The sequence below is a fragment of the Sapajus apella genome, unplaced genomic scaffold (assembly GCF_009761245.1).
Source record: "Sapajus apella isolate SASKATOON/1434 unplaced genomic scaffold, GSC_monkey_1.0 scaffold55, whole genome shotgun sequence".
In the NCBI taxonomy this organism is placed as follows: domain Eukaryota; kingdom Metazoa; phylum Chordata; class Mammalia; order Primates; family Cebidae; genus Sapajus; species Sapajus apella.
This window is the reverse complement of record NW_022436995.1, coordinates 8,629,314-8,644,557: the sequence shown is the minus strand read 5'-3', so window position 1 is coordinate 8,644,557 and position 15,244 is coordinate 8,629,314. Positions and strand designations below refer to the sequence as shown.

Here is a 15,244-nt window from a genome sequence, read left to right as displayed (position 1 = left end):
TATCAGTGAGCTATAAGAGTTCTTTATGTATTCTGAATAGCAGGCCTTTATCACAACATAATTTGCAAATATTTTCTCCATTCTGTGGATTGTCTTTTCACTGTCTTGATAGTGTCCTTTGACACACAAAAGTTTTAAATTTTGAAAAAGCCCACCTTTTATTTGTTTGCATATGCGCTTGATGTCATAGCTAAGAAACCATTGCTAAACTAAGGTCACGGAGATTTACATCTGTTTCCTTTTGAGAGTTTCACAGTTTTTACTCTTATATTTAAGTCTTTGATTTACTTTCAATTTTTGTGTATGATACAAGGTAAAGGTCCAAATTCATTCTTGCATATGGATATCCAGTGGTCCCAGCACCATTTGCTGAAAAGACGATTCTTTTGCCACAGAATGGTCTTGGCATCCTTATTAGAAAACAATTGACCATACATATATGGGTTAATTTCTGGACTCTGAATTCTATTCCATATGTCTATCCTATACCACTACCATACTATCTTGATCAGTGTAATTCTGCAATAAGTTTTGAAATCAGAAAGTGTAAAATCTGCAACACTGTTTTATTTTTCCTTCAATGATTGTTTTTTTTTTTTTTTTTTTTTTTGAGACGGGGTTTTTCTCTTTTTACCCAGGCTGGAGTGCAATGGCGCGATCTCGGCTCACCGCAACCTCCGCCTCCCGGGTTCAGGCAATTCTCCTGCCCCAGCCTCCTGAGTAGCTGGGATTACAGGCACGCGCCACCATGCCCAGCTAATTTTTTGTATTTTTAGTAGAGACGGGGTTTCACCGTGTTGACCAGGATGGTCTCGATCTCTTGACCTCGTGATCCACCCGCCTCGGCCTCCCACAGTGCTGGGATTACAGGCTTGAGCCACCGCGCCCGGCTCAATGATTGTTTTGGCTATTCTGAGTCCCCTGCATTTCCATAGGAATTTTAGGATTAGTTTATCCATTTCTGCAAAAAAGCCTACTGGAGTTTTAATATGAATTACAGTGAGTCTGAAGATCAATTTTGAGAGTACTTCCATCGTAATGATACTAAGTCTCACTTCATGAACATAAAATGTCTTTCCAGTTCTTTTGTTTTTTGAGAGAGAGTCTTGTTCTGTCGCCCACGCTGGAACGTAGTGGCGTGATCTCTGCTCACTGTAACCTCTGCCTCCTGGGTTCAAGTGATTTTCCTGCCTCAGCCTCCCGAGTAGCAGGGATTACAGGTGTCCACCACCCTGCCTGGCTAATTTTTGTAATTTTAGTAGAGACAGGGTTTCGCTGTTTTGGCCAGGCTGGTCTCAAACTCCTGATCTCACATGATCCATCTGCCTTGGCCTCCCAAAGTGCTGGGATTACAGGTGTGAGCCACCGTGCCTGGTCTTTCCATTTATTTCAGTGATGCTTTGTAGTTTTTGGTGTACAAAACTTTCCACTTCTTTTGTTAGATTTATTCCTAAGTACTTTATTCTTTGTGATTATAATTCGTGATTTATTTATTTATTTATTTATTTATTTTGAGGTAGGATCTCACGGTCACTCACGCTGGAGTGCAGTGATACCATCATGGCCCACCGCAGTAGCCTCAACCTTCTGGGCTCAAGTGATTCTCCTACCTCAGCTTCCCCAGTAGTTAGAACCACAGGTGCATGCCACCATGTCTGGCTAATTTTTTTATTTTTTGGAGACGAGGTCTTGCTGTGTTGCCTCACGCTGGTCTTGAATCCTTCTGCCATGGCCTCCCTAAGTGCTGGGATTGCAAGCGTGAACCACCGTATTTGACTATATATACCACCTTGGGTAGTACATATATGGGTAGTATATGATTTCAGATGGCACCTTTTAGTTTTGGTAAGGTCACTGTCAGGAGTGCAAAGATCAAAGACAGGCCAGGTGCAGTGGCTCACGCAGGTAATCCCAGCACTTTGGGAGGCCAAGGCAAGAGAATCACTTGAAGACAGGAGTTCGAGACCAGCCTGGCCAACATAGTGAAACCCCATCTCTATTAATAACACAAAAAATTAGCCAGGTGTGGTGGCATGTGCCTATAGTCCCAGCTACTTTGGAAGCTGAGACAGGAGAATCGATTGAACCTGGGAGACGGAGGTTGTAGTGAGCAGAGATCTTGCCACTGCACTCCAGCCTGGGCAATAAGAGCGAAACTCCATCTCAAAAAAAAAAAAAAAAAAAAAAAAGATGGAAGACAGATGGTCAGATTATTGAGACAAAAGGTAGTCACTGACAAGAATGAGGAGTGCCCACAAAAAACAGTGGCAATCACAAGCGGGTACAGGAAAAGCACCACGCAGAGCAGCACAGTTACTACAAAGTGCACTATACACTTCAAGAGGCCCACCAATATCACTGTCGATGCCAAATACTCTGGCAAAATGGCTGGTAAAATTCAGTGAAAGAACAAGGTAAACCTCATACAATTTTACAGCCCTGGAGGGTATCAATACGTCAAAGTTTAAGTTCAGTACCATGTTCAGAACAAGGGCCTAAGTCACTGAGAAAAGGTTAAATGATATTCACCACACTCCGCCAACAGGCTGCCAAAAACAAATAGATTTTAGAAACACTTCTTTCTAAAAATGCAAATTTTCTCATAGCTGTCAGAGTTTAAAGTAATAAATTTCAGTTATTTGGACAACAGGGGCCAACTTATTTCCCAAATATATCAGATGGCTAAGGCATCAGGTACACATAGACACACATCACTTACAAAGAACCAAAGCACTTTACAATGCAGGTATTCAGGGACTGAGGGAGGACCTGATTCCATAAGGACCTTAAGGGACGTTCTGTTGAGAAGCAACTCTGAGGCACCAGATGATGTCTTTAAGCTATCACTTACACCTGAGCTAGCCAGCGCAAATTCAGAGAAACGCCACCCACCAAAATTTAATTGGACCACCCAGATTTCTGATTGGAGATCAATTTTCCTGTTACCTTGGCTACCTTCCCAGTTCCTGATCTGTGGTCTGAGTTTCATGGTCATGATTCTTACTCCTGCTTAGTTTTTGGTGTCTTCTGTCTGGACATCTGGTTGCTAACACTGGCTTTGTTCCATGATTCCACCTCCTGACTCCCAGACTGGCTCTAACATTCATCTCTGGCCACTCCAGGACTGGCTCTTGCGCACCTTAGTGGTGTTTTACTACATCTTTGCTCTTCGCCAGGCCACAACAGGAGGTCAAGCTGAATTCACACAATAAGAAAATATGTTACACTGGGCTTTGCAATAGCTATTTTGTACATGATGCCAATATACCCATCTTGTCTGAATTAAGCTCCCTCAGGAGAAGTACTTTTTGATCTGACTTTTCTCTAACAGGCAATAGTATTCTAGCATCAGATACCCATTTCACAATGGGGTAAATCCTGCTCCCAAGCAGTAAAAAACTCAAATCTTGACTGGGCATATTCATTCACAAATAAAAGGCCTAAAAGTCAGATGCAAATGAAGATGGCTAGCTAACTGCCCTTTGGGAACTAAAGGGGAAGACTTAGACTTAGCAAGCAGTTAGGGAAGTTTGAGAAGTGGTTCTCAAACTTTAATGTGCAGAGAGTTACCTGGGAAGCTAGTGGACTCTAGGCTGGACCCCTAGAAAGTCTAATTCAGTGATCTGAGCCCAGGAATTTGCATTATCACAAAAGCCTTAGGCAATTCTGATGCAGTCAGTCCTTGGACCACCCTATGAGGAACACTGCATGACAGCAATGAGAACTCTGACAGACACACAGGACAAGCGCAGTAAGCACAGGACCCCACCAATCCTTCCTCTCCGAGATGCTATAATTCGTCTTGTCTAAGGCCGGTCATTTGGCCAATCCTTTCCTAATACTTTTATTGCAGAATATCAGCTCAGTTCCAAGATCAACTTGGCAATGTTCATTTCCCAAGTTTCCACAATGAAGATGGTTTTAGAGTAAATAGGAATAGATGTTGAAGTTACATTTTTCTCTTGACTAAGGAAGAAATGTTATGAAGAAACATATGCCATTTAAGTTACATATTATTGTACTTCATCAATCTTCATCCCTTAAATACAACATCTCCCTATGGTAATTTCAAAAGTCTCATGATTTTGTCCAAATTAAACGAGTAAGATATTTTAAATTGAATAGCAATCACTGCTACTTTAAATAAGGAATGAAAACATCTATTTGATGCAGAAAATCTTCAGATGAGCTGTCCAGAAACACACATAGTATTGGTGAGGAATGTCTTTACCTGGATGTTCTTCTGATGCCTAGGAGCCTGACAGACCAACGGTAGAGCCCAGGAAACACAGGAGGCTGTGCATGAAGCTGGGTAGGCAAGTTTCCCCAGGCACTTCCCCAAGCAAAACTGGAGGGGGACCTCAGGAAAACTAGTTAAACTGGGAGGATTCTGATGGGGATAGTATGTTTTGGAACCTAAGATGACAGAGGATATTGATGAGCTATTAGATCCAGGGGGTCTGTCTGATATTAGAGATAATGGAGCCTCCATTTGTTTCAGGACGATGCCTTCATTTTTACATCAACATGGTTTATGGCTTGCGTGGGATATACGGACTGACTGATGTAACCATTAAGGATGTTGGAGCCCCACTCTTACTATTATTGTGGTATGTGTGTGTATTTGTTTTTTTCCTAGGAGGATCTTTATTTTTTCTCCCAAATCTCATAACTGGTTATGCAGATGTTTAATTGAGAGGAATAATTATGAATTACAATTTTTTTCTTTCAAACTTTCCTATCTGAATCATTTATTGCCTTCCCTCTCTAATTATAAGTGTTTTAAATATTATACAATTAAAGTTTAAAAAAATAAACATTGCTAGTAGGCAAACCCAGGCCCAAAAAGCTCAGTTTTTAAAGAAAATGTTAATGTTTCTTGAGAGCCCTGTGTATTACAAGACTGATGATCTATGGAAAAAGGGAATTTAAAGTCAGAATAAGAAGTAGACAAAGTTGGTTACGAGAGAAAGGCGGGTAGATTGGCACCATGAAGGCAAAGGAACAGTGGAACTCAATAAATAAGGATGATCAGAGGTAAGCTCAATTAAAATGTGAGAATACAGGTTTTCAGCTACTAGAATACACAAGATGTTAGGGGCATATTCTGAGAAAAATGCCTAATTAGGAAATTAAAGCTGAACCGTTGACCAAGAGTTTTTGAACCCTTTTATCACTCTGATATGCTTTGGGTAAATAACTCAAGGCAGGCAAATTTCATCCAGCTTATGCTTGATGTTCAACTCTGACCCTTGCCTTCTGAATGACTTTAAATATCTGTTGAAGAAAAAAATGATACCATTTAAATTTCCAGCTCCATCCCCATCTGGCCATGGAGAGGGTCAATTAATATTACTGCGTTCTATCTTTAGGGCGTCTGATACCCCTGAGGACCAGCCTGCGGGACAGTCTGTTTTTGCAGGGTTTCTTGGCCAGAATCAGAAGAGCGGGATTCAGGACAAGGCCAGTTCACGTAACACAGCTCAGATCCATACAACACAACTTGCTCTAAGGATGTTGGGCATTGTGCTTCATTAGGAAACAAAATATAAGCTTTCCACACCATTAGGAATGACTTTAGGAGTGAAAGCACATAAGACGATGCCTCACCTCATCAACAATGCACTGCAGAAGCTGGAGAGGCTGCAATGGAAAAGAAGAGAGGAAAAAGTATTAGCCTCTATGCAATATCTTTACAGTGGAGTGGAAAGAAAAAATCATTAATGCAATAAAATATAGCAAGATTAATCAACAACAGCAAACTCTTATAAAAACATTGATGCTCAGGATGTTCTATTATTTCTAATGGTACCTAATCTAATACAGGCAGTTAAAGGTTTGCATTTTCTTCAAAATGCAATTTGCTAAGTTTAAAACAAGGCATTCAAGCATGCAAAGGAAGCAGCCATCAGGAAAAAGAAAAGTGAATTTTTTTCTGAACTCATAAAGCTTACCATTAAAGATCCCTGGTTTTTCTGAATCTGAAAAAAGGCAATATGTAATTAGCATGTCATAATCAAAATGACTCACTTGGACACATTATGATCACTGAGAGAAAATTATTGCATTGCTGGTGGCAATTTGTGGGCATGTGTTAACACAATTTACATAATGAAAATACACAAATGTTAATAGCTCGCTTCTCATTTATAGGCGAAAGTCAGCAGAATGTTAATTTCACACAACACTTTTTAGTACCCTCCAGGTTGTATTAGAATAGGGAGAAAAACCATAATCCATTTCAGAAGGCTGTTTACGATTCAGATATAAATAATGTTTTATATTGCTAGATTGTGAACACTGGGCTTAATGTTGCAATCATTGCTAATGTTATGAAGCTCACTCTTTTTAAATTAAAAACCGATTTATTTAAAATTGAAATTAAATCATAGTCAGAAATTAGAATTTTGGATTCTTGCCAGTGTCTGTTCACAATCCCCTATTTTGTGAAGAAAACTTTAATTATGTGGTTGAAGTATTTGCCCCTAACTTAGGAGTGGGGTAACGACTCCACCTTTTCCAAAGCTCCTTCAGCCTGTTTCCAGGGCAGCAACGCTCTCTGGGAAAATCAAATTCATGCAAGTTTTACACTGTTTTTTAGGGAATAAAAGCAGAGTCCAGTAAGAGTGCGTTTCTGATCAACATTCTGAAGGCAGGCTGCTCACACATTTAACACTGATAAACTACATTTCTTAGAAAGCTACTAAAATGTGACACAAAAATTAATAAAACATCCTCTTAGTCATTAAAGTACTAAACACTTCAATGCTTCCCCATCCAGGAAAAATAAAGCCGACAGTTATTCTAAACTCAATGAAAATGAAACCCCAGGTACTGAATTTTCTAACAGAGAACTTTTCAGGAACCAAATACTGTTACTGATGAGTCAACTGTTTTCTGAGATAAATGAGCTCCAACCAGCTGGTAAAATAAAGGGAAACTAGTCATAGTCCCTTACATGGTTTTTAAAGGTGCTTTAGAAAATTCTTCCCCATATACACACTCATTTTATCTGCACAAGCATCCTGAGGTTGGCAGAGATGATCATCTTTACTCTATGATGGGAAAACTGGGTCTCTCAGAGGACAGGGTCCAGGACTGAGGCCTCAGGGCCAGGCTGTGGTAGTGCTGGGGCTCCTCCCGAGCAGCTTTCCTTCCAGCATCTGTATTACACCTGCCTATGATCACAGAGTTACTTGAAAACAGCTGGATTTGCATACATTTATACTTGGTATGGTATTGTTGATAAATTATCAATTTTGACATGTTGGTTCCTGTCACCTAGACTGTGAGTTTCTCAAGGGGTGCTGCTACGTTTATGCATTTCTTCTGCATCCATGTGGCTGATCAGCACACCCTTCCTCCTAGTGCTTGAATGGTTTAAAAGGTGTTTTCCGGGCCGGGCGCGGTGGCTTAAGCCTGTAATCCCAGCACTTTGGGAGGCCGAGGCGGGTGGATCACGAGGTCAAGAGATCGAGACCATCCTGATCAACATGGTGAAACCCCGTCTCTACTAAAAATACAAAAATTAGCTGGGCATGGTGGTGCGTGCCTGTAATCCCAGCTACTCAGGAGGCTGAGGCAGGAGAATTGCCTGAACCCAGGAGGCAGAGGTTGCGGTGAGCCGAGATCGTGCCATTGCACTCCAGCCTGGGTAACATGAGTGAAACTCCGTCTCAAAAAAAAAAAAAAAGGTGTTTTCCCACGTATTTGTCAAATGAACATGGTGCCTACTCATTGCTCCTCTTAGTTTTTCATCACTTCCTCCCCAATCACTACTTTCAGAAACCTCCGTCCCAGGTTGACTGGCTTAGTCTCTGTTGATAGTTACTGCTTCATGTTGTCCTGAATTACTGCTTGTTCTGGTTCCTCCAGTCCAGGAGTACTTCTAGACAAGATTCTGCAGGTAAAGATTTACACTACAAGGGGAGGCGGAGCTGTAACCCCCACCCTGAAGGGGTTAAGAATTTCATTAACAAGCCACACCACCTTTAAAAAAGTACTGAAAAGCCGAGATAACCTCTCCTGTGACATGAGATATCTACCGTGTTTATTTCTCAAGCACACACGATACTTTCCCCACCCCCACATTCCTAGTAAGATATATCTACTACAACAGCAGAGTTATTTGTAATGAACAGAGAATTAGAAACCCACTTCTGACATCAAAAAGAATGTGCTTCACAAATTTCTAAGAGTCGGGGGATGACAACATTCTCTGAGAACACGCGGCAAACATTCTAAGTGAGAGGTTTTGAAATGAATTCAGACATGGATTATGAAACATTGTTCCCAGTAATATATGAGTTAACTGGGGGGAGAATTAGTTAGTTAATTAATTAGAGGATTAGAGTTAGTTCCCAGTAACATATGAGTTAACTGAGGGGAGAACGGAATCAGATTAACTGAGGGGAGAACACTTCCTCATGAACTGAGGTCTTAAACAAGGTCTCTAGTTTGCCCTATTCTGCAGGTTAAAAGCTTGGTCTAAGACAACTTAAAATTGTACCATTTATGCTTGCTTTTTACTAAAAGAAAAACAGCAGTATCAAAGTCTTTTTTTAATAATCTTATAACTATACTGTTTTGCCCAGGTTTTTAAAGAGAGACGTTGTTATCGGGCTTTATTATACAGTTTTGATAGCAATGTATTATATGAAATCATCTTCATAAATTTTATATTAAGGTAGCAGTGTCAGTACCTGAAATTGATTCAAAATGCTTAAGATACTCAATTACTTTTTAACAGTTACACAATACAGTGACTTATATCTTCTATTTCACAAGAATTTGATGATGCAACATCATTGTAATTGATTCATTTTCTCAATTAAATAAAGCTACTGTGCTTTTCTTTATATGAATGCCACACAGACCACAGAGTTAGATCTATTATCTCCTTTTTCTGTCTCAGATATATTGCCATAAAGCCTGTATTCTGTTCCTCTGTTAATTTCATCAGAAAATCTACTGCCACAGTCATATTTTTAAAATTCTGAACTGCCATGTACTTGGCTGTATTTATATTAGGCATATTTTTCACTGTTAAACTCTTTGTTGTTTACCTTTTTCAAGATCACATTACTGTCTAGGCGCAGCAGCCATAAAACAGATCCAAACAGTCAACCTCCAGTCATTGCCTCTGCTTTTGCACACAGTTCACAAAAAAGTGAAGCCCCTAGTTTTATAGCACATTAAAAGTGGAACCAAGGGTCCTCAATATAAAATGCTGGCTTTGTGAATGCCTATCTTTATTCTGGGTCTGCCTTCCAAATGCTTAGCTGTGAGAGCAGAGTTCAGAGGAACACAATAATATTGTTAGGGCTGATGTACTGCCTGCACCTCACAACATACGAAACGCTGTTTGTAACTAACTTGTCCGAGCCCACACTCCTGCTTATACATTTTGGGTGTGTTGAGTGTTTTCTATGTCTAACTAGTACTTTGGGACAATGAGAGAGAGAACAATAATTGTTCCAGTCACACACTTGGTTAATCAATCTCTAGAAGTAGTAGCATTTTGATAGATGAATTAGATGAACCTCTTCCCTTTTCTGGGCATAGATTTTTCTTGCATTAGCTGTTAGATCCAAGATTTAAAACCACACTATTGGGATAGTTATGTCTCATTCTGATGTAAGACAGACTCTTATGTATTTAAATGGGGAAGAATGACTTCATAAAAGGCAGCCACAAGTATCAGTTAGGTCTTGGCATTATTCTACTAACATTTATCACATATACTTCCTTACAAGGACCATCCAGTTAGCAATTAGAAAACTCTTTTTTTTTTTTTTTTTTTGAGACAGAGTTTCACTCTTGTTACCCAGGCTGGAGTGCAATGGCGCGATCTCGGCTCACCGCAACCTCCGCCTCCTGGGTTCAGGCAATTCTCCTGCCTCAGCCTCCTGAGTAGATGGGATTACAGGCACGCGCCACCATGCCCAGCTAATGTTTTGTATTTTTAGTAGAGACAGGGTTTCACCATGTTGACCAGGATGGTCTCGATCTCTTGACCTCGTGATCCACCCGCCTCGGCCTCCCAAAGTGCTGGGATTACAGGCTTGAGCCACCACGCCCGGCAGAGAAAACTCTTATAACATGACTTATGACTGTGAAAAATGATGCTGGAAAGGAGATTGCCAATGTAAAAGTTTGCTTGTGGGGCCTCAACTAGTCAATGGCTCTGGTGATAAAAAGCAATTTTGGAAGTCTCACTTTATGCTTTGCTCTCTGTAGAGAAGCTTTTTCCATACAATAGTAAAACAGATCTTGCTACCACCCGCTTTTACATTATATTCAGAGGCACAATCAGAAAACTAAAATGAATCCACCTCTGTAACTTAGAGAAGACACCAGCTATAGCTTTCATTTTCTCTTTTACTCTCTGAAATTATGGCTTGCCCTGCGGCTCTTGTCTGGAAGGTTTCTGTGTGACCTAGGTCAGGTCTTCCAGTTTCGGTTGACAAATTTTCTCTTTACATATTTACTGCTTCTCAAGCTTGTAGTATTTTCTCTTAAATAGAAAGAAGAAATATAAAATTAAATCACATGGTTGGAATTTTTAAAGAATAGCATTTTCATTTGTGCTACTGGCATCACATTCTAGCTTTCATGTTGAGCTCTTTATTCTTTTTTTAAAAACTTCACATTTTAGGAGCTGTGACTGTTTTGCAAAGACTCCCTTTTCAAATCAGAACGCTAAGCTATAACCCTGGCTAAATATAAACAGGGATTATGGGAAACTGAGACATTTCATATTCTAAATCAATTATGATCTAAAGTATTTATGAAAGAACCCCAGAGATGATGTAGTTCAATCTACTCACTTTGCTTTAGGGAAACTGAGGCTCAGAGGGGAGCAGCACCCAAAGTCATAGGTAGTGCCTGGCCTGACCCTGACAGCTGGGTAAGGAGGCTGCCCACTGTGAGGAAAACGCATGAACTTTGGAGTGAGAAAGACCCCTGGATTCTAGTCAGATCCCCACGGTCCCCAGAAGCCCTCTCCCTTCAATGGGGCTTTGGCTGTTGTCTACAAAGTGAAGGAATGAGCTAGAGAAGCCCAAGGATTCCTTGAAGCCAGAGCTTCCCATTCAGGAGCGATGTTTATTTTTCCTACCCAAGGGAGAAATGGTACCAGCAATCAATCTAATTTGATCTGGCACTGTGCTGGGTGCTAAAACTTAGGAACATACCACCTCCAATCCATTTTAACTTACAAAAGCAGTGTCCATATCTCAAAAAGCCTTCAATGAGAAAAACAAAGCCACTTCTACATGATAAGCTTTATATACTTTGCCTAGTACTACTAACTTAAAGAGTTCCCAAACAAATTACTTTTTTGTTTTAAAGGAAGAGAACAAAATTTACTCTGCCTAACTACAAATGGGACTTCTGGCAAGCCGATTCGTGAAGATACTAAATGCATTAAGAGACAAAAAAAAAAGGGTAATATATACCACTTCCAATAATTTAAGGTGAACACATGTAATTCACTCATGTTCATCAGCGCCTGCTCGTCAGCCTCTGTCCTTGCTCAAGTTCTTATCATATCTGTGGTCTATTAGTATATCTTCACAGGACCTAAAAAAGAGTCCCAAGGGGATTCAGCAGGCAGCTACTGAATAGATTATAAGAAGGAACCAATGATTCTCACATTCCAAGATCTACTCACTGACACCTTCTCTCTGGCCACATCTCAGACTCCAGCTGGGGTGCTGTATTCAGGAGTGATCAGTTTTGAAAAGCAAAAACTAGATATCCCTGAATCTAGCAAGCAGCTAGGTGGGATAGAAAGGCTTTATGATGCCTAGAGGAGGGCACTGCTCTGATCGGACCAGACAGAAAATCATCACAGCCATAAATTAGTTTACTTGGCTCTCACAGCTTCCTGAGTATCAAGGACAATGCATTTTCACACAAAATACAACAGCTGGAGCATCAAGGTACAGCGAAACCATTATTCATTTGCTGGCTCTGTCAGTCAGTGAACAGGAAAAAAAAGGACACGGTTCCCAGTTCATACTATTTTATCTTTTGTGTATTTAAAATTGACATAGCTCATGTCCCACCCCACATAGGTGTATAAGAGCCACAGTAAATCCTCTTCTTGGTAATTACATATTTTAATTTTTAGACCTGAATTTTGCAAGGAAAACAGGGGCTTAGAATTGTAATTTAAAATGATTGATGTGAATTATAAAACCTCTTTCCTGATGGTACAAGGTCTGGCCACAGAGTCCATTAAGTACCTTCCTTTTGAAGAAGATTTTAGACATTTGCCATATCAAACCTTTCTCCTGTCTTTGTCCCAAAAACGGGTGGCCTTATTTCAGAATCCAATTTAAGAATATTAGTTGTGTGCAGAGACAGGGGAGAAGGGCGGCTAGGGGAAGAAGGCGTTGCTTTTTCTGAGAAAGGCCCTTTAGACTACTCTACTATTTATGGTGAAATAAAAGCTGCTACAGCAACATTTTAATGTTTCAAAATGTCTGAGAGGGTTTTTCCAGAGCTTTTGGTTAGTTTGCACCTCTCTTAGCTTAAATCCTCCACATGATGTTGGAGGGCACCTAGCGCAATTCTTTGCCTAATGTAGAAATTCACTTTATAATATTCCAAACAGATAGGCATTCTGTCTTTGCTAGAAGACTTGCAATGATGAGATTCCAATGTTTCTCTTTTGGGCAAATTACGTTGTTAGAAAGTTCTTTCTTGGCTAGGCCAGGTGACTTATGCCTGTAATCCCTGCACTTTGGGAGGCCAAGGAGGGTGGATCACCTGAGGTCAGGACTTCAAGATCAGCCTGGCCAATATGGTGAAACCCCTGTCTCTACTAAAAATACAAAAATTAGCTGGGCATGGTGGTATGTGCCTGTAGTCCCAGCTACTTGGGAGGCTGAGGCATGAGAATTGCTTGAACCAGGGAGGTAGAGGTTGCAGTGAGCTGAGATCATGCCACTGCACTCCGGCCTGGGCGACAGAGTGAGACTCCATCTCAAAACAACAACAACAACAAAGTTGTTTCTTATTTTGAATCCAAGTATGTCTTTCTATAAAATGTGCCCATGATCTGGAGCTATGACAAGTAAGTTTAATAACAGCTCTTTACATATTTGAAGAGAGTGGTCATGTCTCCACAATGCTGTGGAGTTTTGCTATGTTGGCCAGGCTGGTCTTGAACTCCTAGCCTCAAGTGATTGACCTGTCTTGGCCTCCCAAAGTGCTGGTATTATAGGGATGAGCCACCACACCGAGCCATGCATTCACATTTTTGATAGCCACATCACACAACTGGCTCAACTGAGAGAAAACAGAGAAGTATGTAAGTCTGAGACTGAAAAGGAAACACTTTTTTTTTTTTGAGACGGAGTTTCGCTCTTGGTACCCAGGCTGGAGTGCAATGGTGTGATCTCGGCTCACTGCAACCTCCGCTTCCTGGGTTCAGGCAATTCTACTGCCTCAGCCTCCTGAGCAGCTGGGATTACAGGCACGTGCCACCATGCCCAGCTAATGTTTTGTATTTTTAGTAGAGACGGGGTTTTACCATGTTGACCAAGATGGTCTCGATCTCTTGACCTCATGATCCACCCGCCTCGGCCTCCCAAAGTGCTGGGATTACAGGCGTGAGCCACCACGCCCGGCAACACTTTTTTTTTTTTTGAGACAGGGTCTCACTCTATTGCTCAGGATGGAGTGCAGTGGTGCAATCACAGCTCACTGTAGCCTTGACCTCCCTGGACTCAAGTGATCCTCCCACCTCTGCCTCCTGAGTACCTGGGACTACAGGTGTGTGCCCACCACTTCCGGCTATTTTGTGTGTATTTTTTGTAGAGATGGGGTTTTACCATGCTGCTCAGGCTGGTCTCGAACTCCTGACCTCAAGTGATGCACCCGCCTTAGTCTCCCAAAGTGCTAGGATTACAGGCGTGAGACACCGTACCTGGCCCTGTAGTCTTCTATTTCTGACGTGTATCATACTGACAGAGTATTTGAGAGTCAAAATGAGTGAATGATAAAACCAACTACAAAATCTGGATAGTCTGAAAAAGATTCTGTTACTTCTCCCCTTTGCTTGGCTGAGAAGAGGCCTGCCTAATGCTGAAGTGGAATCATAGACTCCTGGGGTCTGCAAAAAATCTTAAAGATGTTAAAATCTAATTTGGCTCCTCATCCCTACTTAATCCTTAAATCCCTCCTTCACTGCACTTCTGCTGATGGGGCTTCTGTCTGAATTCATCTTGTGAAGGGAAGCTTACTGTCTTCTCACTGTCCCCTCCATCCCTTGCCCCAATTCTATCCTTCTGACAGTACAAATCTACATCTTCTCTGACATGAGAACCCTCAAAGTCTGAAGACAAGTTGTCACATCTCCTGAGAAGTTGTTATGCTCAGGTATTCAAGCTGGTAGGGTAGAGTGGGAGGATGGGACATGGAGAAAAGAAAGGGGACAGAACAAATGATTTAGAATGTAGAATTTGTGTTCTTGGTTCCCTCTGATTGCAAAATTTGCTTTGCCAACATGTAAAAAGTAAACTTGGGCTACATCATCTCTTTATTGATTTCATACATGTTTATTAAGTCCTTATGCTATGCCAGGTGCTGTACTAGACTCTAGGACCCAAAAGATGGATAGAATACAATTGCTGGCCCACAGAAATGAGTGACTTATAAAAGTTTCCTGAAATCTAGTAGAAGGGCTAAGATTTAAGCACAGGGCTTGCACTCTCCTCTAAGTCACTCAGTATGTGGACAAAATACAACTCTCTAGGGTTTTGCTTTCTTCCCTGAGGGCTCTATAGATTTCGGAGACAGCTTTCCCCTTTCCTCCCAACCCCTCAAGCTCCCTACCATATGGTGATGTTTCTAGGCATTGTAAGAAGGGTTACTGCATTGGTTTAGGTTCCACATGTCACTGAAGATCTTTTTACCATGATACATTTGGGTGTGGCCTACTGAGATTTTGAGATCAGCTATAATTGCAGCCAATACATGATTCATATGGGATAAAGAGGGAAGGAATCTTAAAATTGGCTGGGAACAGTGGCTCACACCTAAAATCCCAGCACTTTGTGAGGCTGAGGGGGGTGGATCACCTGAGGTCAGGAGTTCGCGACCAGCCTGGCCAACACGGCGAAACCCCATCTCTACTAAAAATACAAAAATTAGCCAGGTGTGGTGGCCCATGCCTGTAATCCTTGCTACTTGGGAGGCTGAGGCAGGACAATCGCTTGAACCTGGGAGGCAG

General features: G+C 41.2%; 1 protein-coding gene across 11 annotated transcripts in view; it reads right to left on the bottom strand.

Moving 5' to 3' along the window:
- Positions 1 to 15,244, bottom strand: part of MAP2K5 (mitogen-activated protein kinase kinase 5) — a 261,524-nt gene that overhangs the window by 54,092 nt on the left and 192,188 nt on the right. For 9 of the 11 annotated variants that reach the window (XM_032244603.1, XM_032244610.1, XM_032244605.1 and 6 more), the window contains 2 exons: positions 5,955 to 5,981; positions 5,611 to 5,643 (listed from right to left, as the gene is read on the bottom strand). In XM_032244603.1, the coding sequence (XP_032100494.1) occupies positions 5,611 to 5,643; positions 5,955 to 5,981 (60 nt within the window). The remainder of the gene's footprint in view (positions 1 to 5,610; positions 5,644 to 5,954; positions 5,982 to 15,244) is intronic. The other 2 variants (XM_032244604.1, XM_032244612.1) reach the window with 1 other exon arrangement.